The sequence below is a fragment of the Eriocheir sinensis genome, chromosome 27, assembly GCF_024679095.1.
Source record: "Eriocheir sinensis breed Jianghai 21 chromosome 27, ASM2467909v1, whole genome shotgun sequence".
Taxonomy (NCBI): Eukaryota; Metazoa; Arthropoda; class Malacostraca; order Decapoda; family Varunidae; genus Eriocheir; species Eriocheir sinensis.
This window is the reverse complement of record NC_066535.1, coordinates 3015900-3038256: the sequence shown is the minus strand read 5'-3', so window position 1 is coordinate 3038256 and position 22357 is coordinate 3015900. Positions and strand designations below refer to the sequence as shown.

General features: G+C 43.4%; 1 protein-coding gene and 1 long non-coding RNA gene across 4 annotated transcripts in view; both read right to left on the bottom strand.

The window, feature by feature from the left end:
- Positions 1 to 42: 42 nt before the first annotated feature.
- On the bottom strand, positions 43 to 3339 carry LOC127003997 (uncharacterized). Its single transcript, XR_007757501.1, has 2 exons — positions 3203 to 3339; positions 43 to 3118 (listed from the first exon to the last, which is right to left on the bottom strand). It is a non-coding gene; the product is annotated as an uncharacterized LOC127003997 (long non-coding RNA).
- Positions 3340 to 12394: 9055 nt separating this feature from the next.
- Positions 12395 to 22357, bottom strand: part of LOC127003993 (nuclear RNA export factor 1-like) — a 34137-nt gene continuing 24174 nt past the window's right edge. For all 3 annotated transcript variants that reach the window (XM_050871139.1, XM_050871138.1, XM_050871137.1), the window contains one exon: positions 12395 to 15186. In XM_050871139.1, the coding sequence (XP_050727096.1) occupies positions 13756 to 15162 (1407 nt within the window). In that variant the 5' untranslated portion in view covers positions 15163 to 15186 and the 3' untranslated portion in view covers positions 12395 to 13755. The remainder of the gene's footprint in view (positions 15187 to 22357) is intronic.

Below are 22357 nucleotides of genomic sequence, written 5' to 3'. Positions count from 1 at the left end.
CACCATTAAAGGTGTTTCAATGCATGGATGAAAACATAAGAAACAAGTTTTGTATTTAATGCGTAAAGTCAAAGGCTACATTTATTCACACAGTGTCTACCTCTGATATTAAGGTCTTCCAGGGCTTTCTTCTTTTAATACAGAATCATTTTACATGCTTTTTTTTTAACTGAATTTAAATCCCTTCATGTACAGCCTTATCTGCAAATAATATAATTTCAGGTATAGGTGCCGTGCACAACTCGTCAAGTTCAAGCTCGGGCCGAGCTCTGGAGGACCAACAAAACTAATCACTCTTCTTCTTCTTTTGACCTACTCCACTTTGTATCACTTCCTCCTCCTTTTGTGGCATGCTGGGGTGTGGAAATAAATGGAACAAGTTCCCCGATAAGTCATTCTACAGACTACCAGCTGTGGACAAGAGACAGGGATTGAAAGGAGAGAAAATAACACGAGAACGCTGAAGGGAGTGGCTGGCAACCTGTCGACAGACTGGCCAACCACTCGACAAGTTGCCCAACCACTGCTGTCAGCGTTCTTTTGTTATTTTCTCTCCTTTCAGTCCTTGTATCTTGTCCACAGCTGGTAGTCTGTAGAATGACTTATTGGGGAACTTGTTCCATTTATTGCCACACCCCAGCATGCCACAAAAGGATGCCATTTAGGCAAAAAGACTGTCTTTCGGTATCAACGGAGGGGTGCGGTGTGGTTTGTTGACTCCAGAGCCCCGTTGAGATGTGTGAACAGTTACTTTTGTGAACGGCACCCATATAATGAAACATCTGGCTCTGTAACTGCAAATAAAAGGTAGTACATATATCTCAATTATTTGTTGCATGTAAATTACAGAGGTAATATTTGAAGTAGCCTGGTATCACATTTAATAATATTTCATGCTACTGTGAATATTACCCATGTAATTTACATGCAATTAATTATTAAAAAAACTTAATTTGCACTTACAGAATCAAATGTCTTAATGAAGATACCTGAAATAAGATTAAAAACCCTTCATCTTGCCCCTGGGTATCTGGAAACTCCAAATATCCGGCATAAATCTGTCTCGTCAAAGTTTCAAAAAATTGCAAGGAAAATCATTGAAAAATTATGAATATCTGACCGGCATAAGATTTGAAATACCAGCGCCACACTTCCACCACCTCCAGAGTAGGCCTGTCCTGCATTCAGTTGAGCTTTCAGCAATGCAGTGTTGTGCAACTTTACCAGAAGTCCAGTCATGAAGGCGGCATTGCCTTTGTAATGGCAACAGCAATTAAGCTCAGCTAATAAGTTTTGCCAAAATGGTGGCCTGAACCAAGACCAAGACCAAGCCGTGCCAGGGGGATGTACATTATGCTGAACAGCGTGAACAAAGGGGTTGTCATAGTTAATAAGAGTGGCCACTGTCACCTCTGCTGCATGTTTTTTACTTTCTACAAAAGCTTTGTCAAACTATGATTGCTGTTTCCAGTAAAGGGTCATTATGGTGTTATAGATCTTCAAGTCACTTGTGCTCTCAGCCTTGCTCTATGGCTGTAAGACATGGACACTAATAGGGACTTGGAAAGGCTTTTTTGGGGGGTGCACCAAACATTTGCAAAAATTTGATATTTGTAGGGTGTGTGACCCCTAACCCCTGTGAATAACGGGACAGGGGTATTACTAGATACTGTCAACAAGTAGAGAAATAGGAGTAGATCTTCCAAGAGTGCAGTTTGCACGGATGATTCTTGCGCCAGAGTCTGCACATTGAAATTTTCCGCACAATTTCATATTTACCTCTCATACCATCATTAAAATGCAAGAGGCATTAATCGTGTGTCAGGCAGTGACGTGCATCTTTTTTCTCATTCACTGGTGTGAGGGAAAGGTCTCCTTCTCTCCCTTCCCTCCTGTGGGGGTTGACAGTTTGTATGGCCTTGAACAATTTAGCCTGAAATTTCACCTACATTCTTGTGTTTCTGCCCTTTTTTGCTGGATTACATAATGGATGGAAAACAAACAGGTGGCAAAACAATACCAGCAATCACTGATCTTTACATTGCTGGGCAAAATGAAGCCTCCTCTTCCTTTGGAGGTCATTTATTAGTGGCTTCTTCCACACGAAATAACACCTGCAACCAAGGTCATGTTGCAAAGTTTCTTGCACTGTATGGAGCGACACATCACCAAGACGAGTATGGGTTTGTTCTTTCAATTTCCTGGTTACACTGACTTTACTATCTAATGACGACCTCCCATGACCTACAGGTCGCAGGAGGTCTCACATGGTTGTGCGTGCGATCATCATGTGTCTCCGTCCGCCGTGCAACTGAAAAGGTTGGCTGGAGGTTATTGGTGCTGCACCAAACGGCTCCAGTCGACCTCTCAAGTCTCTGCCTGTCGTAAAAAGGTTGCCGTCCGATGGCCGAATGGACTCTGTCTGGACGGCAAGTGGATTGCCACCATTGGCTGACAGATGACGGTTAATTGGTGAACGGCTACCAGAAGGCAAGTGAATGCTATCTGGTTGCTATCAGGTAGGAGGTGGTCGTCAATGTTTGGCATCCACTTTGCATTTGTTACTGGCCGTGGTCGGCGTCTGGTCTCCCACCACACGGCGAGTTGTGCAGTGACCGGTGGTAGGCTGGACGGCAAATGGACACCGTCCAATCACTGCACGGTGGCCATCTAGTGGCGGTCTATTGGCCACATGGTTGGCACCTGTTCCCCGTCCTATTGGCTGCTGTCTGTGTCTGGGTTGAGTGCAGACCGCCACCGCTCTCAACGATTGGAGGAGACTAAATGAGGTCAGGTCATTGTGGGTGGAGCGACAGTAATAAAAGAGTCGTGTATGCTGAAAGGTAGAGGTAAAGGTGTGATCGCTGCCCCAGACTGTGCAGGTTTTTATATGACACATACAAGACACCAACCACTGTGGTATCTGTCGGCGTCCAAGTGGCGTCTTGTGGCAGACCATCGGTGTGTTGTTCTTGCCAATGCCTACAGATTGGATGGCGTTGATCGTGCGACCAGTGGTCTACTGGACGGTAACCGACATATGACCTTATATGACCGGTCATTATGGGAGATCGCCGTCCTCATCACGACAGGCTGCGTACTGGTCGCTAATCCTTGCCTGTCGGTGCAGTAAGACATGAATCTTCTTCCAGGATAGCAGACCCCCCCCCCCCTTGTTCCACAGGATGGGTTATTTACTCACTTGTACTATTTCATTCCAACAGGTTCATGCCAAACATGAAGAGAAGAGTGACAGCAGGTCTGTTTATCGTGAATACAACAGAGAATTTTTGCTCCCCAAAGGCACTAATCCTGAACTCATCAAGTCCTCGCTCTCCAAAGATGGAGTGTTGACGGTGGAATCTCCTCTCCCTGCCATTGCTGGAAACGAAGAAAAAGTCATTCCTATTGCTCAGCACTAATTAATTTAATTCCTATTTTTAGTATCCCATTTGCAAATCTTTCACCATCATGAATTCATATGTTAAGTTATGATCAGGCTTCCCATGTAAAATTTCATAGCCCTGAATGTTGCTTTCAATGGACTGATAATGTTTTAAGATGCCTTATTATTTTGAAACTATGCTTATCCTATTTTTATACTCAATGCTATACTGACAATTTATAGACAATAACATAGCTCTATAAAGTTCATAAAATTTCAGTGAGCCGTCTAGCTAGCTCTGCTTAGTTGTTTAGCAAGTATATTTTACCCCACAGCAAACAATAAAATGTACTTCTGAGAAAGACTCTTCAGCAAATTCATCAGAAAAAATAGTGTTAGGCATGCACTAAGCTGTACTGAAAAGTTAAAAGCCATTGACTAGGAGTTTTTAGCATTATCCAAATAATGTCATATTACTTTCATTAAAGGAGTTTTCCTAGCACAAGTAGTTTGAACTTGAATGTATCCTCAGTCAATAAATGCACACTGCTCACACACACACAAAAATAAATAAATAAATAAATAAATATTAAAATAACCCAGGCAAATATCAATTCTATGGAAAAAATTACCCTTGAACCAACTGAGAAATCTTTAGTAGAGAAATTTTTAAAATTGTTATAGGATTTTCCGTCTATTATGGTAGTGAGGAAGTGACAGTACTGTAGCCGAGGTTATGTTCCAGAAGTGTAACATGGGTGGAAAATTTGAGAAAAGAGTACAGCATGTTTGATTTTCAGATTTTTCCCAAATTTGGGAATGTAGAGATTCAATGGGATGTCAGGTTCTGCTGGCAGTTGCCCTCCTGCCTGAAGCTCAAGCTTTTTTGTCTTGTGTGGGAGGCCTCCAGGGTGGTGCAGACAAGACACAAGCTTGTTGAGCCAGGCTCCATGTGAGTGCCTAGAACATACCAAGCCTCTCAGAGATTCAGTGGTAGCTGCCCTCCTGCCCGAAGCTCAAGCTTTTTGTCATGTGTGGGGGACCGCCAGGGTGGTGCAGACCATGGATGGAGTATTCGTATTCAGTATTCACATTCAAATACTGTATTTGGGTTTATTCATATTTGTACATATTTAAATAATTATTGATAGAAATCAATGTATTCTCGTTCATATTCAAATACAAGGGAAAAGTATTTGTATTCTGCGAATAATCTGACGAATACTTCAAAATTTATGATCACCCATTGTTCCTTACAACTCTAGCCTCCTGGGCTGATATGCAATCATCATGTATAGTACAGGTTCACAGACTGTGGCAGTGCAGCGTCATTTTACTGTTGCATTACTTTAAAGCAGTGCTATACCTTGTGACACGAAGAAGGTATTTTTCAATTACAGTACCCTCTCGAGTTTCACGCTCGCTTCGTTCCGAAGGTTTAGTGCTAAACTCGAGGATCACAAAACTCGAGGTATTGAAAACACTGAAAAAGAGCTTATCTGTTCCATCCCGTGTTTTTTTTTTTTTTTACGTGGGCTATGGCGCCGGTAGACTATCCATCTGGGCCTGATGGTCAGCCCCAAGCCTGTCATGGCCCAGGCAACTGTTTATTGTGGCGCTATTATAATTGGCTCATGCTGCCCCCCGAAGGTCACTTTTTTTCCTCCTTTACTCCCTTGTTATCTCAAAATACGTACCTTGGAAAAAGGAAGAAAACAGGAAGCGAGAACGGTTCGTTTTAAAGCCACAGATGAAGCCTTACGATTGGCTGAGCTCTGAAAACACACTTGTGATTCGCTAGGAGTCTGATGACATCATCGCCGGCGCTCACCCGGTCAGTGGCCTCGCTGCCTTGGGGCGGTGTCACACTGGCCGTTTTCTTCTAACCGTTGCACATGTGGCTGCTGGCAACTCCCGTGCGCCCATCTGGGAGCGAGTTGTCGGTTGTCCGTAACCTGCTGGTGTCACACTGGGTCATTTTCTTCCCACCGTGTTGGTGGCAGCTTGGACAACCGGCAAATCCAACTTTTCCGGGCGAAGGTCGGTTGCCCGTATCCACATCCACAACGTAAACAAAGCACTTGCCCTGTATCGATATGGCGTCATCTGCTTAAGTAAGGGATGTCACAGCTTGTGCTGCCATTACCCAAGTTATGGACTTGTTGCATCAGTTAAATGGCAGGAAGAAGCTGTTGTGGGCGTGGTGTGTCTGTGGTTCCTCCGTGCCAGTTCTCATTGTCACCGTTGTGTATGAGCGGCCAACCCACCCATCTAGACTCTGACCACATGAACATGTGGATCGAGTAACAACAAAGACACACACACGCACGCACATACCAGACTCATCATGAACCATGGCAGATGTTTCTCACAAACAAAAATGGCTTTGCCATTTCCTAGAGTGTGTTAGAACTTATTTGGAGAATGGTTCATACAAACCAAACATACCCAATGGCAAGAAGAGAGCAGTGTTAAAGACGACTGCTCTCTTCTTGCCAAGAGCTAGGTTTGGTTCATGTGAGCCACTCACCAAATACGTTCTAACACACGCAAAGAAATGGTGAAGTCATTTCTGTTTGTCAGAAACATCTGCAATGGTTCCTAATGAGTCTGGTGTGTGTGTTTGTTGTTATTCGATCCATGTGTATGGGTGGGTTGGCCACGCACGCGCAGTGGTGACAATGAGAACTGGCATGGAGGAACCACAGGCATGCCACACCCACAACTGTTTCTTCCTTCCATTTAACTTCAGCAAGCAGTTCATAACTTGGGTAATGGCAGCACAAGCTGCGACAGCCCTTACTTTAGCAGACGACGCCATGTTGATACAGGGCAAGTTTTTTTATTACATTGTGGATGTGGATACAGGCAACCGACCTTGGCCGTGTGTGATGCACACCAGGAAAAGTTGGAGTTGCCGGTTGCCCTAGGTGGCGCCAATGTGGCGGGAAGAAAAAAGCCCTGTGTGACACCAGCTTATGGATAACCGTGAACTCGCTCCCGGTTGGGTGCACAGGCGTTGCCCGTAGCCCTAACGGTTGGACGAAAACGGCCATTGTGACACCACCTTTAGGCAGTAAAGCCGCTGATAGGGTGGGCGTCGGCGATGACGTCATTGGACTCCCAGCGAATCACAAGCGTGTTTTCAGAACTGTCAGCCAATCGTAAGGCAGCCGCCTTCAACTGCGGCTTCAAAATAACCCTTTTTCTTTTCCTGTCCCCCCCCTCCCCCCCCCTCTCTCTCTCTCTCTCTCTCTCTCTCTTGCCATAGCCACAATGTTTGGAGGAAAACGTCCAGTGTGATACTTCCTTTAAAGGTAGTGTGTGTGACGCCGATGGTAAGTAGACGTGACCTGTACGTGTCAAAGCAGCGCGAAACTCGGGATGGTAAGAATTTAGGACTAACCGCGAAACTCGGATAGCGCGAAACTTGAGAAGGTACTGTAATAGTATTCATGAATGTATTCATTAATACCTTTAAGAAGTATTGTTATTTGCATTTGAATTTGAATTGATTTGAATTAAAACCATTGCACTGTATTCAAATTCGTATTTGTTGGGATTTGAAGTATTCGTATTTTGTATTCGAATACACAGCTCTTGTATTCACTCCATCCCTGGTGCAGATGAGACACAAGCTTGTCGAGCCAGGCTTGGGGTCAACCTCCAGTGGGCACTTCGTGCGAGTGCCTAGAACATACCGGGCCTCTCAGTCACTACCCCATCTGTCAGATGGACTCAGGAGGTTGACAGTGGACATAGTGGGGCTCTCGGAGACAAGGAGACCTGGTAATGAAGAAATTAGTGGTGGGGGGTTATAGCTACTACTGTTAAGGGCAAAATGATGGTGCCCATCTCAGAATAACAGTTTTAGCCAATTCTCACCGGCTGCAGTCCTCTTTTGCTGGCATTACTTTGGCTGATGAGCATATGATGCTGGTGAGGTTGTAGCACATCTTGGGCTTTTTTTTTTTTCTTTCTTTTTATTAGTGAAAGAAGCCGCTCAAGGGGGAAAAAAAAAAGGAGGAAAAAAAGCCTATTAACCTGGTAGCAGCAGGGATCATGTTTCTTAATGGTCCCCCCAAGCGAGAAAAATGAGAAAAAATCACCCCTCACACAAACCATTTCATAATATATATCCAAGCATTTGTGATCAGATTATGTATCATCTATTTTGGGGGGTTTATATCATGGCACAAATTTGGCCCGTCGCTGCTACATGGTGAAGCCACAAATTTGGCCCGTCGCTGCTACCGGGTTAATCGCTGCTCCTATAAAAGCGTACATACGAGTATGAGGAGCCAAAAGAGAGGTCAATTTTGGGTGGAGAGGTGTCTCGATACTCTCCTCTTGAAAGAGGTCAAGTCATAGGGAGGAAGAAATGCAGACATGGAAGGCTGTTCCAGAGTTTACCAGTGATGGGGATAAAAGAATGAAGATGCTCATTAACCCTTGCATAAGGGATTTGGACAGTATAGGGATCAGCTAGAGTAGAAAGTCGTGTGCAGCAGGGCCACGGGGGGGAGGAGAGGCATCCAGTTAGCAAGTTCAGAAGAGCAGTCAGCATGAAAATATTGATAGAAAATTGAAAGATGCAACGTGGCGGTGGAATTTGAGATGGAAGACTGTTAGTAAGAGGAGGGGAGATGATGAGATGAAGAGCCTTAGACTCTACTCTGTCCAAGAGAGCTGTGTGTGTAGAGCCACCCCACACAAGATGAATATTCTATACAAGGGCAGACAAGGCCCTTGTATATGGATAGCATCTGTGCAGGGTAAAGAACTATAGTACTACCACCTTTAAATGAGGGCCAGGGTGCGGTTGGGGTGGGGCAACAGCGTTGCCATGTCTCCGTAAAAGAACTCAACGCGTGACTCACGTCAGGCTGAGTCAGTGGGAGCGTTGTTGCTCATGAGAGGTTTAACATTTATTTTTATTGAGAAAATATATTTTCTACTTATATTCCTTCAAACTAACTTATAAATATTATGTTACATTCCTTATCCACCTTAGAACTGCGGCAAAAGTTAAATAAAAGTAATAACATTTTCTTAACCCCACTGTAAAATATATATGCCACGTTTCTTTATTGCTGTATAAATATACACATAACTACAGTACCCTCTCGAGTTTCGCGCTCGCTTCGTTCCGAAGGTAAAGCGCTAAACTCGAGGATCGCGAAACTCAAGGTATTGAAAACACTGAAAAAGCGTTTATTTGTTCCAACCCGTGGAGATTTTAATTTTTTTTTTTTTTTAAATTTATTTATGTATTTTTTTACATGTGGCCTATGACGCCGGTAGACTATCCATCTGGGCCTGATGGTCATCCCCGAGCCCGTCATGGCGCAGGCAACTGTTTATGGTTGCGCCATTATAAATGGCTCATGTCATGACACACACACACACACACACACACACATCTCAGTGCACCATGTTTCACAAATTCGACCACTCCACACTCCACTCCTTTCGCTGTCACACCCATACCAAACCTCTCACACACGCTTTCATTACTTTCTCCATCCCATCCTGAAATACCACATGCAAATCTTAAAAAACTCATTTCCACTGCATGTATTCTTGATTGCTGTGCTGCTTTCCATGTCCACGTCTCTGATGCATATGACAGAGTTAACAGGATCATACTGTTCCTCTTTACCTCCATGCTCACTCTTCTTCCTTTCATAACTCTCTCCAATGCACCTACTACCTGTCTGCCCTTCACTGCTCTTTCCCTCACCTCACCTTAAATACTTCCACGCTGACATAAAACTGTCCCTAAATATTTAAACTCGGTCACCTCTATTCTCTCCTCCTGTAACCTTATCCTACACTTCGTTGTACTCTCTGCTCTAACTCTGTGCGGCTTTCCAGCATTCACTCTCATGTTTCACCTCTTATACACCCTGTCAAACTCATCCACTATCCTCTGCAGCGTCCGCTCATTCTCTGCCAACAATACTGTATCATCTGCAAACAGGCCTGGCACCAATGACTCCTCCGTACCTCTCACTTTCAGCCTTGGACCTAGCTCCCCGACTCTGGCTTTCATTTATCTCATACAACCATCCATGTACACATTAAAAAGTCATGGTGACATCACACACCCCTGTCTCACACCCACACCAACACCAAAACTCTCACCCAACTCACCATTCATGTGTACAGAGGCACTCGCATCCTTACAGAGGGATCGGAATCCCTCCAGCAAATGCCCTCCCACACCATATATCATTAAAACATCCTATAAACCCTTCTTGTCAACCCTGTCATATGCCTTCTCTAGGTCCATGAAAGCAGCAAACAACTTCCTATCCTTCTCTAGGTACTTTTCATTAACATTTTCACTGAAAATATTTGGTCTACACAACCCCTCCCTTTCCTAACACCCCCTTGTTCATCACCTACACTTTTCTCCGTTATTTTCTTTATCCTCTCCTTTAAAACCCTTCCATACACTTTTCCCACCACACTGAGTAGACTTATTCCCCGGTAACTATTACAATCATCTCTGCTTAAACAGGGGTACAACAATATCCTTTCTCCAGTTTTCTGGCACCTCACACTGTTCCCATGATAGGTTACATATCCATAACATCCCTTCCACAACTACACCTCCTCTATACTTAAGCATTTCTGCTGTTATGCCATCAGCTCCAGGGACCTTTCCTATTTTAAACTTCTTCACTGACTCCTCTACCTCACCTCTCTCTGTATTGCCCCAAATCCCTTCCACTATATCTCCACACAACCACAGCATGTCATGAATCACATTAGAAATTAATCCAGACCAGGAAAGGGTTTCACTGGCGCCGGGGATCAAACGCCCCCTCGCTAAGTGAGTTATGGGAGGCTCACCCATCAGACGGATCTGGCACTATACAGCTCCACCTTCCCCTGTGGATCTTTTTTATATATGCTGCTGGGCGAAATAAAGCTATTATTATTATTATCATTATTATTATTATTATTATAACTGACCTTTATTCCTACACGTCACTTCTGCTCTCCCTCCCACACTCTCATTCATTACAGTTTCAAAGTGCTGGTTCCATACCTCCCTTATCTCCTCATTCCCTCTCACAAGCAACCCATCTTTCCTCTTCATGCTACAATTACAAATGTCACTCTTTTTTCCCCCCATTTCTCTTCTAACTTCTTTCCAGAAATTTTTTTTGTTCTGGTATTTTGCTGGAATTTTCCTACCAAAATCCTCATCCACTCCCTCTTTACTTTCCCTAACCAAACTCTTTACCATCATCTTACTCTCCCTGTACTTTCTCTTCCATCTCCCTCTCCCTCTCACCTCCTCCATCATATTTCTCTAACATTTTCTTGTAGGTCCTTCATTTCTCTTCAACTGCCTATTTTATCTCATCCGTCCACCACACACAACCTATACCCAACTACTTCCTCAGTTGCCCTGACCACTGAACTCTTAAACACTCCATAAACCTCATTCACTCCTGCACTGTGTTCTATCCCTGCTGTTGCCCTTCCAAGTATTTCCTCTACTTTCCTCCTACACTATATATCTCCCTATGGCCATTTCTCACTTGCTAGTTCCTTCCTACCCTTTTCCCTCTTCCCATTCCCCTTGAATTCCCATTTCTCTTTCATCCTAATTTTGGCTACTACTGTAACACATTCATTCGTAAACATTCCTTTCAACTTTTGCATCTACTACATACTGTCACAACCTCATATCCACAGCTATGTAATCTATTACACTCCTCATGTCTCCCCTTGCCCATGTGTACCTGTGAATTAGCTTGTGCTGGAAGGTGTTTGCCAAGAACAAACCTCTCAGCACAAACATCCACAAGGTATTGTCCATTCTCGTTCACTCCACCTGCACCCTACTTCCCAACCACACCACCAATCTCCGTTTCCAACTTTTGCATTCATATCCCCTAACACAAGAATTTTTCTTTCACTTATAAAGTTTCCGGCTTCCAGCTTCTTCCCTGGGACTAAAGGTCTCCCCAGCCAAAACCAAGGTCCAGTCATTTGCAGGCTTGCTGGATGGCACAGTTTAGTCTGTTCAAACATGTGGTGAGAGCACTGAGGTTAACAACTGCTTCACATACCTCAATAGCATAGTGCATAACAATGGTAGGTCTTGCCAGAAAATCAATCGATGGATTGGCCCCACCCATAGTATTATGAACTCGTAATATGATATCAAAATGGACAGACAGATTCAAATCTTTTAAGTCAACTAAGCTCCCTGTCTTACTGTATGGCTGAGACATGGACACTGAATAGTGACTTGGAAAGGTGTGCTGATGCCTTTGGTACCAAGTGACTTTGTAGAATCATGGGGTATCACTGGTATGTCAAACCAGCGACTACTTTGTGAAACTGAATTGAGGGTTGCTACAAGCTTAGTCAGTTAACTCTGGCTATATAGGCACGTGGCATGCTTCCCTGGCATCAATCCTGCTTATAAAATTGTTGCCGTACGAGACAACCGTGAGTGAAGGAGGGCAAGGAGACGCCCATGTAATTCATGACGGTCAAATTGATCGATCCTTGGAGGGCCCTGGAATGACCAGCTGCATGGAGGCTTGCCCGGGTTGACTGTTGGGGGCGGAGTCGGTGTATGCTCCCTATTAATTGGAATTAGAGCCCCCTTTCTTCACATCTGCACCCATGCCTTTATCCCTTAAGCATAGTGTCTTCAGGAAGCTCTTTGTGTACCTATATAAAGTGCTCCAAAAACTGTGGGGACAGTGCAAGGAGCAAGAGTAAGGAGTCCAGTAAGTGGCGTGTCACGTGTTTGCTCTCAGTCTAAGCGCATTGCAGCTGATCGCCTTGTCAGACACACCTGTCTTCTCCCCAGGATGAGTTGCCAGAATATGCAAGAACGAATTAGGTATGTGATTATTTTGTCATGAAAATAGGTCACAAAGCCGACCATCATCAAATACACGCTCGGCCGCATGCCACGCACACCCGGTGGGTATTTAAATTACCCCGCCCCAGGACATATAAAGATTCAGATTCTGAAAAAGTCTTTGCCATTTAATAATTTTTAGGCCAGATGGATTTACCAGGTCATATAACTCAATTTCATATTATTTTTACTATTTTCATGATATACCAAAGCCAACTCTCCCCTTAAACCAGAAAAATGTAAATACAATGATAATCCATTTAAAGTATGTCTTTGAAGGCACATTAACTTAAGGTAACCATAAAAAAAAAAAAACATCATAGTCAAATTGAGTCAGTCTATCCACAAATTTGATATAAATTATGGCATCAAACCTAGAAATCATTGTTCCCAATTTTCTGCAGCCATAGGAATAAAGTGGCTTCAACAATAATGCCAACAATACCAATGCCAGAATTTTAATATTTACAGCAGTGCTGAGCACACATGTCCCACTCCCCCTAAGGCAGGGCCTGGAATGATGCTGCTGTCAATTAACTTCACAGAAGTTGAGCCCTGATACATTTGCAAACAAATGTTACAATATCTAGCATTAACATGTCTGTATTGATAAATTTTCTAAAACATAAATAATGATCTAAAAAAAGTTAATCATACATGGACACGACTAAACAACTTACATAACAAGTAAGCATGAAAGGTATAAAAAGAATATGAATGTTGAGAAAAGTCAATATTATAGGATTATTTGGTGCTTCAGTTAGAGAAACCAATTTTTTTTTCTATACTTTAAAAGTTGTGTGTGTGACAGCTGTTTTTTATGCCCGAGAAATAAATGAAACTATTGTGTCCATTTTGTAATAGTTGGCTAAGGATAGTTAACATAAGATCTACATAAATGAATGAATGAACCTTCCCCAGGTTTCCCCAGGTACCCATTTATTTACCAGCCTGAGAGGGAGGAGCTGCCTCGTACAGGCCTACCGGCCTCTTGCAGACTCCTGCGTTCTTATGTTCTTATGTAAGCTGGATGCCATCTGCCCAGGCTGGGATTGAACGCCAGGCCTGCAGATTCATAGCTAGGCATGATAACCACTTCACCATGGAGGTATTATAATTGATACAGATGTGTGTATTAAATATCAGTTACAAGCACTCAATTTAGGACACTAAACCTTGTATAAATGTAATACTGGAAGCTTACTCAAGTAACCTTCAGGAATAATGTTAGCAAACATCAAAGTGATGTTTACAAACAAGAATAACTTTGGCCTCAGACCCAAGTGCTGCACTCGCCCAGTGTTACTCACTGAGGTAAAATGGCCCTGATGCTTCTTGATAACTCAAAAGATATTTACACAACACAATCAGCTATCCCAAGAGTGCTTCCACATCATACCTCCTGTTATTATTATATTAATAATATTGTAAATTAATGAGAACAATGGTCATGTCAGAAGTACAAATTTCATCTCAACTCCAACACGTCTTGGGAACAACAGAGACCGGCATTAAAAGGAACTATATTCATTGTCCGGGCAAAGGTGACGACAGTTTCCAAGCCATCTATTTGACACTGACCCATGACTGCTGCTTGGGCTATGCTAGGACTGGGAAACTGAATATTAAAAGAGAAAGTACCATGTTGGTGTTGGGTTCTTGGGAATGTAGTAAGGGCCTCCTTTATTTTATCTTGTCCCACAAAGACACTGCTTATAATGGCTTGCACACTAGATTTGATCTCAAGGACAGCATCAGGAGTGTAAGCTGCCACCAGAGCATTGCGATCTGGAGCATCTATGAGGGCATAATATTGCTCTAAAAAGGATCTAACTAGTGGTTCTGAAACTATGCTAGAGCTGGTTCCAGCCGTGCTTGATGATGCAGCAGGCTGTTGGGAACTTGCCGTTGCTATTTTTTCTTTAAGATACGTTTCTACATCCACAGTGTCAAGAATCTTTAGTTGTGGAAGGTTTTTCTTTGCCAACTCTATGTACCTAATAGGTTTGTTTTTGTATATTTCAACAATAGGATTGAACTGCAAACTAAGCTCAGTTATAGGAAACATTTTGATGAACCTAAGCATTTGCAGGTTATCAATTGCATTATGCTCCAGATTTAGAGCAAAGAGCTGAGAGGATTCTGAATGCATACTAGGAAGCAGCAGATTTAGATGATTTACATGAAGGCTATTTTTACTAAGATTCAAAGCCTTTAAGTGTGGAATATTTTCTTTGATAACTTTGATAACTTGCTTCATTACTAATGTAGAAGCCAAAGGGGCAAGAATATCTTTTTCTAACAGTGCAGGGTCATGATGTAGATTAGTTAGATCCAACAAGCAGGTGGCTGCATTGAAGCGCCTTGACATAACTTCACGCAAAACCTGAAGTTGGTCCGAGTTGAGGGCAAGATCAGGCCTACTTACTCTTATTGAATTGATCTTGAGTAAGTTTCCATTTGAGTCCTGTATTCTTTTATCTAAACTATGCATAGCTGAAGCTGCTGGTTCATTGTTTTCTAAGTAAAAACAGCTCTTCTTATCTATTTTATGAAATCCAAGTGGCTGAAATTCTATTTCAAGTGAGCTGCCTATACTGGTGTAGATGAAGTTTTTCTCCATTGCTTCACTTCCAATGACTTCAATTTTGTGCCATCCTGTAGATTTCTGCTTCTGCTTGCCTCCAGATCTTTCTAGTTTTTCTTTTTCTCGTTTCTGTAACTTCCTAAATCTTTTCTTTAGCTTTGCAGTGTGCTTGGCATTCCTTGGCTTCCCTTCACCATTGATGTTTAGTGCCATGATTTCATCCTCATCAAGGAAGCCCTCTGCAGCTTTCTTTTTCTTGTCAAAGCGATGGCGAGATCTCTTCCCCATAGTTCCTTATATGATGAGACCAGTCTGTGAAAGTAGAAATATCTGGGTGAGAATCCATGTATCTATTCTATCTAGCTATCTATCGAGAGTGAGTGAGTGAGGGAGGGTGGGAGGGTGTGTAAGTGTGTGCGTGTGCGTGTGGGTGTGAATGGGTGAGTGAGTGCCTGCCTACATGCATGTCAGTCCATAAAACATTGTTTTTTATTATTTACCCCGAGGAAGCAGAGGTTGAGTGGTTAGCGTGAGGGCATGGTGAACCTGAGGACCTAGTGTGGACTAGGTTCGAGTCCCACCTGAAATACGCTGATTTTTCAAGTCATTGCCAAGTGGCGGAAGATTACCCACATGCTGTCCAGATCTTCAATCAACCTTAACTTCAGCAACTTCAGTCAAGAGAAGCACCGGGGGGCAGCATGGGCCAAACAAGAGTCATACATCACGGCAGCCATTATATATAAAATTAGCCTGTGCCATTAACGGGCTGGGGCCGTCCATAAGGCCCCTCAAGAAAATCTACCGGCGCTACAGGCAGCACACACACACACATACACACACACTCGTCAGCTGTCAGGACATAAACACCACTGCCAATCCACTCCTGCTTACTGACCAGGAAATTTGACGAATTTACCTATATTGTGGGGTCAGGGCCTGGGGATAGGGTCGTAGGATAGGCCCTGTCTCCCAAAAGTAAAAATAGGCACAAAACAATGAAGAAAAAAGTGCCATTGTGATTGAAGGGTGCTGGAGTAGAACTTGCCTGGGCAAAAATGGCAAAGAGATGTGAAAAACAAATTTTTGAAGCGGAGGGAGACTTTCCTGGTTTTATGCCAAGCCATACGTCAACCCCGGGATTATGGCCATGAATGAGATGACTAGAGACAGAAGTAGAGGATTCAAAGGAGATAAGGAGTCTGGGGGAGGATTTGAGGAAATTTATTGACATCGTAGATGACCTGAAGAAGGAACTACAGTAAACCCTCGATATAATGGACCCCTTATAACAGATTTCGGATATAACAGACAAGGTCAGAGGGTTAGAAATCCACAGGGACTGACCAAGAATAGTAAGTCTTTACAACAGCGTCTGCTAGCCACATTGCTGCCCTCCCTTTATCTGCTGTCCCATCCTTTGGTTACTGTAGTCTTTTTCAGCCCATCTAATGAAATATTTTCCTCCTTGTGGTTCTCATTCAGATTAAGAACATGTTCACACCACAAGAAAGTCTTATGCATTAATCAAGGACATAAATGTGATGGAAAATAGCCAAGTGTTTGTCAGTGTCGGTACTGACACAGCTTAACAGGTCGCCCGTTAGGTATGTTAGGTTAGGTTAAGTTAGGTATGGTTAGTTTAAATTTATTCAGCACGCGGTGTGGGGTGGTGGAAATATGCAGTGCAAGACGGGATACGGCGGCGGCAGGGGTGGCCCGGTGTTGCAAGAAATACCTCCTCGAAGAAATAAGTCACTCTTCTGTCCACCACTCATGTGCACTGGGGGAATACACAGCAGGAAAAACATTAATTTGCCTGGTTTTGTTTTAGTTTGTCCACTTGTGATTTTTGTGAGTGGTGAGTGAAATATAGAAACAGTAAGCAAGTTGAACCTCTCTCTGCGAGCTATTTTGTGGCTGCGGCGGCGGGTGTACAACAGACATTAAAAAGTCAATCATTTAATGATTAGTGACAGAAAAGGTTAGCAGATTATTTCATAACACACCGAAAACACACTGTCGGGAACCAGAAAACGAACAAACAAGAGGAATAGCCATAACAGTACAGAGTAAACCTCTGACAGGACAAACACTAACAAGTAGGGTGACAGATATACAACTGTGTAAACATCTCATAGGACAAACACTAACAAGGAGGGAAACAACGAAGATAAAGGAAAACAGATACCCAGAGAGGAATGAGAGATATACAACTGTGTAAACATCTGACAGGACAAACACTAACAAGAAGGGTGACATATATAACAGTGTAAACATCTCAAGTACCAAAGAGGGGAAACAACGTGGGTAAAGGAAAACAGATACCCAGACTCAGATACAGAAAACAGATACCCAGTAGGCGTGGTCAGAAAGTGTGAACAACCATTGAAAAAGACTCTGACCCGTGACGTCAGTCGTGGCGACATGTTATGAGCCAATAATTTAACAGAAAAATCGCTGTGGGAGTGTCTTAAGACCGACTCACGAATAGCAGGAGAAGTAAAACAATACAACATAATGAGCGAGGAAATGGGTGTGACAGGAAGTATTGGCCATTGGTTATGTAGAAAATTAAGGGCGTGTCAAGAATGTAAGTCCGCCTCAAGCAAAGAAAAATGTGGCCTAGAAATCAGTGGTATGGGTAGACCGAGCTTGGTTCTCGCCTCAAGCAGACCTGCTACTCACTCAGCCAAGAATGGCTGTTGTGATCTTAATTGTGAGTAGAAATTCGAGAATCTAAGGGAAACCGACTGTATTGTCCTGGAGATTATAATGTAGGAGATGTGAAGTAGGATTGTGAGTGGGACAGGATTGTGATTATTTGTTTGCGATGTAAAGCAAAGGTAAAACCACTGGGTGTGGTAAAATTGGGTGTTTCCATGACTTGTAGTAGATTATACTATAGGAATGTGTTATTAGGATTTTGTGAAGAGAGTACATAATGATTGTGATGTAAGCAGAGAGATACAAACCACTGCTTGTGGAACGACGAGTGTTATTATTATTGGCAACAACTGAGCACATATTGTAGTATTATGTTTAAGACATGTCGTTTGTCATATGTTGCATCCATTGCTGAATATGCCAGTGTTATGATCGTCTGAGCATAGAATATTGCGTAAGGCAATTACTTTCATTTAATTTTAAATAAATGTATATTTTCTTTTTCCCTTGTTTATCCCCGAACACCAGTCTCCAATAACAACTTAAGCTGGATCACGCTACCAGGGATACGAGACGGTGAGATCATTTATTGAGTAATTAATGAGTGATAAAAGAGTTGATTTAATACAAGAAAAGAAGGGTCCAAAAACACACACACACAAAAAAAAAGTTACGTCTACCAGTGCGTAATAGGCACACTTGTAAAATTTTACCCATATCCGTAACAATACTGTCCCTCCCCGCAGGGCCCCACTGCCAACCTGGCAGCTTCAGTGCCTCGCAGTTTCGTCTGCCAGTACGTCAAAGGCGCACTTGTAAAATTTTACCCACACCTGTAACAATACGCCCCCCCCACCCCAGCAGGGTCCCACTGCCAACCTGGCAGCCCCAGTGCCTCACAATCTGCCGTCAAGTGTTTTCTGCGGTTATACAGACAACGTTCACACAACATACACAATAAAAGGAACTATATACCTACGTTTATTAGGTGTGTCAGTGTTATTATACGTATTTTTTAATTTCTGCCGCTTATAATTGACTTTCAGCAATAACAGACTAAGGTCGGTATTATAAGACTTTGTCTTCTCACATCAGATATTTCTAAAGGTCAAAGAGGGGGTCAGACGGGTTCTAATGAGTGTTTCTTTAGGTTCACGGTACAGAGGAAGGGTCAAACTACCATCAGGGTCATAAAACTACTCCTGGAAATGGCCACAACTCCTAAGAAAGCCTTGTCAAATAGGTGTTCTTGGGCGGCAAAATGTCTTATAATACGACCCAAAGTTCCTCCCAATTAGTTCGTTCAATCGAGGGTTTGCTGTAGTTGTTAGAGGGGAAAGAGTCAGAAAACTAAGGGAAGAAAACGAAAAACTAAAAAAGGAAAGAACCAGAAACGACAACATTGATGACAAGATAAAGGCAGTGGTCAAGAAAGAAATATCAAAAAGGGTAGGGGAAAGTAGTAATGGCAAAATGGAAAATAAGATTTACCGTATGTTACGGCTTACAAGAGCTGCATCTTGGAAGACGCACCCTACTATTGGAGAGAAATTTTGTGAAAAAAAACAGCTTCACCATATCCATGAATTTATGTAACCTTTTCTTAAATCTATCTATTGTCTTAGCACTCACCACAAGTTTGCTGGAGCACTCACCACAAATGTACAACTAGGCAATTTCAACTAACGTTGGTAAATACGCACAACTGAAACAGTGGGTCCCCGACATAAACATGGCGGCATGTAGGCTATTGGTTTGTTTACATTCATCACTCATCCGATTTTGTCCGTATGGCGATGACATACTAGTTGGTGGTTAGTAAATATACTATACATCTTTCACTGTCCAAGGGTGGTTTTATTTCCATAAAAGTGAATTAAAAAAAGACGATCCAAAGGCTTGCTGGTCTATGGAAATAAGCCACCTGTACTATCAAGATCAAGAGTGGAATGGCTCCCACCGCTGCTGATATAAAGGCCTGGCTGGGGAGAAATCCCAAGCCACCTGTGACATCAAGATCAAGATCAGCTACCAGCCGCACAATAAACAACAAATCAAAACACTCGTAAGTCAAAACGAATTTCCCCATTTAAATTAATGAGAATCCACATATTCCAAAAAATATTACCCAACATAAAAATCATTTTACATGTTATTTCATACAGAATAAAAGTAATTATACAAACAACTAGCAATGATAAGTAATAAATTTATAATATAGTATATATAAATAATATAGTGCTGAAAAGTGAAAACACAAAGATCGTACACTACAGTACCCTCTCGAGTTTCGCGCTCGCTTCATTCTGAAGGTATAGCGCTAAACTCGAGGATCGCGAAACTCGAGGTATTGAAAACACTGAAGAAGCACTTATCTGTTCCGACCCGTGGAATTTTTTTTATTTATTTATTTTTTTTTTTTACATGTGGGCTATGGCGCCAGGCCCCAAGCCCGTCCTGGCGCAGGCAACTGTTTATAGTGGTGCCATTATAATTGGCTCATGCTGCCCCCCGGAGCTCACTTGTTTTTCCTCCTTTACTCCCTTGTTATCTCAAAATACATACCTTGGAAAAAGGAAGAAAACAGGAAGAGAGAACGGGTCGTTTTAAAGCCACAGATGAAGCCTTACGATTGGCTGAGCTCTGAAAACATGCTTGTGATTCGCTGGGAGTCCGATGACATCATCGCCGGCGCACACCGGTCAGCGGCCTCGCTGCCTTAAGGCAGTGTCACACTGGCCGTTTTCCTCTAACCGTTGTGGCTACTGGCAACACACGTGCGCCCATCCGGGAGCGAGTTGTCGGTTGTCCGTAACCTGGTGTCACACTGGGCCCTTTTCTTCCCACCGCGTTGGCGGCAGCTTGGGCAACCAGCAAATCCAACTTTTCGGTGTGCATCACACGGCAAAGCACTTGCCCTCTATCGACATGGCGTCATCTGCTAAAGTAAGGGCTCTCGCGGCTTGTGCTGTCATTACCCAAGTTATGGACTTGTTGCTGCAGATAAATGGAAGGGAGAAGCTGTTGTGGGTGTGGTGTGTCTATGGTTCCTCCGTGCCAGTTCTCATTGTCACCACTGCGCGTGAGCGGCAAACCCACTCATCTAGACTCCGACCACATAAACACGTGGATTAAGTAACAACACACACACACACACACACACACACACACACACACCAGACTCATCATGAACCATGGCAGATGTTTCTCACAAACAAAAATGGCTTCGCCATTTCCTAGAGTGGGTTAGAACTTATTTGGTAAGTGGGTCATACAAGCCAAACATGCCCAATGGCAAGAAGAGAGCAGTGTTAAAGACGACTGCTCTCTTCTTGCCAAGAGCTAGGTTTGGTTCATGTGAGCCACTCACCAAATACGTTCTAACACACTCAAGAAATGGTGAAGTCGTTTCTGTTCATCAGAAACATCTGCAATGGTTCCTAATGAGTTTGGTGTGTGGGTGCACACATGTGTGTGTTTGTGTGTGTGTGTGTGTGTGTGTGTGTGTGTTGTTATTCAATCAATGTGTTTATGTGGCTGAGTCAAGATGGGTGGGTTGGCCGTGCATGCGCAGTGGTGACAATGAGAACTGGCATGGAGGAACCACAGGCATGCCACACCCACAACTGTTTCTTCCTTCCATTTAACTGCAGCAACAAATCCATAACTTGGGTAATGGTAACACAAGCTGCAACTGCCCTTACTTTAGCAGATAACACAGTGTTGACACAGGGCAAGTGCTTTGTTTACGTTGTGGATGTGGATACGGGCAACCGACCTTGGCCATGTGTGACGCACACCTGGAAAAGCTTGAGTTGCTGGTTGCCCAAGCTGGCGCCAACTCGGTGGGAAGAAAAAAGCCATGTGACACCAGCTTACGGATAACCGTGAACTCACTCCCGATTGGGAGTATGGGCGGTGCTCGTACCCCAACTGTTGGACGAAAATGGCCATTGTGACACTGCCTTAAGGCAGTGAAGCCGCTGAAAGGGTTAGCGCCAGCGATGATGTCATCGGACTCCCAATGAATCACAAGCGTATTTTCTGAACTGTCAGCCAATCGTAAGGCAGCCGCCTTCAACTGTGGCTTCAAAACGACCCGTTCTCTCTTTCTCTCTCTCTCTCTCTCTCTCTTGCCATAGTCACAATGTTTGGAGGAAAACATGACCCGTACATGTCAAAGCAGCGCAAAACTCGGGGTGATAATGCACAAAAGTCGGGATGGTAAGAATTTAGGACCAACCGCGAAACTCGAGAGGGTACTGCAAAGCACAAATGTACGTGGACACGAGCGTGCGGTGCTACCTCTGCGAGTGTGCAAAGTGGACTAAGGCGGTGTCACACTGAGTGTTTTCCTCCAACCATTGGAGCTAGGAGCAACTGCAGTTGCCTGCACAGCCAACCGGGAGAGATTTGTTGGTTTGGGTAAACACTCCTGTCCTCACATCTTTGAAGTCTTGATCGTACCCACAACGGCTTCTTCCTTCCAATTAAATGTAGCAACATGTCCATAATATGAGTGACAGCAGCACAAGCCACAACAGCCCTTACTTTTGCAAACGGTGCCATGAAGAGAGGACCGAGAGGAGGAGGGCCTAAGAAGCGATACAAACCATTACAGGTCAAAAGAAGATGTGAATACAGGGCTACTAGCTTGTGTACGTCGTGGATATGGGCAACTGACCTTGGTCGTGTGTGACGCATGTCATCTGGCGATCAAGAATGACCCCACTTTCTTGAGACTTTTCCACTTCCCTCCCGTGATCCGCCAGAGCGCTCTTTCTTGTCCATATGAATAGATGAACCAGCACAATTT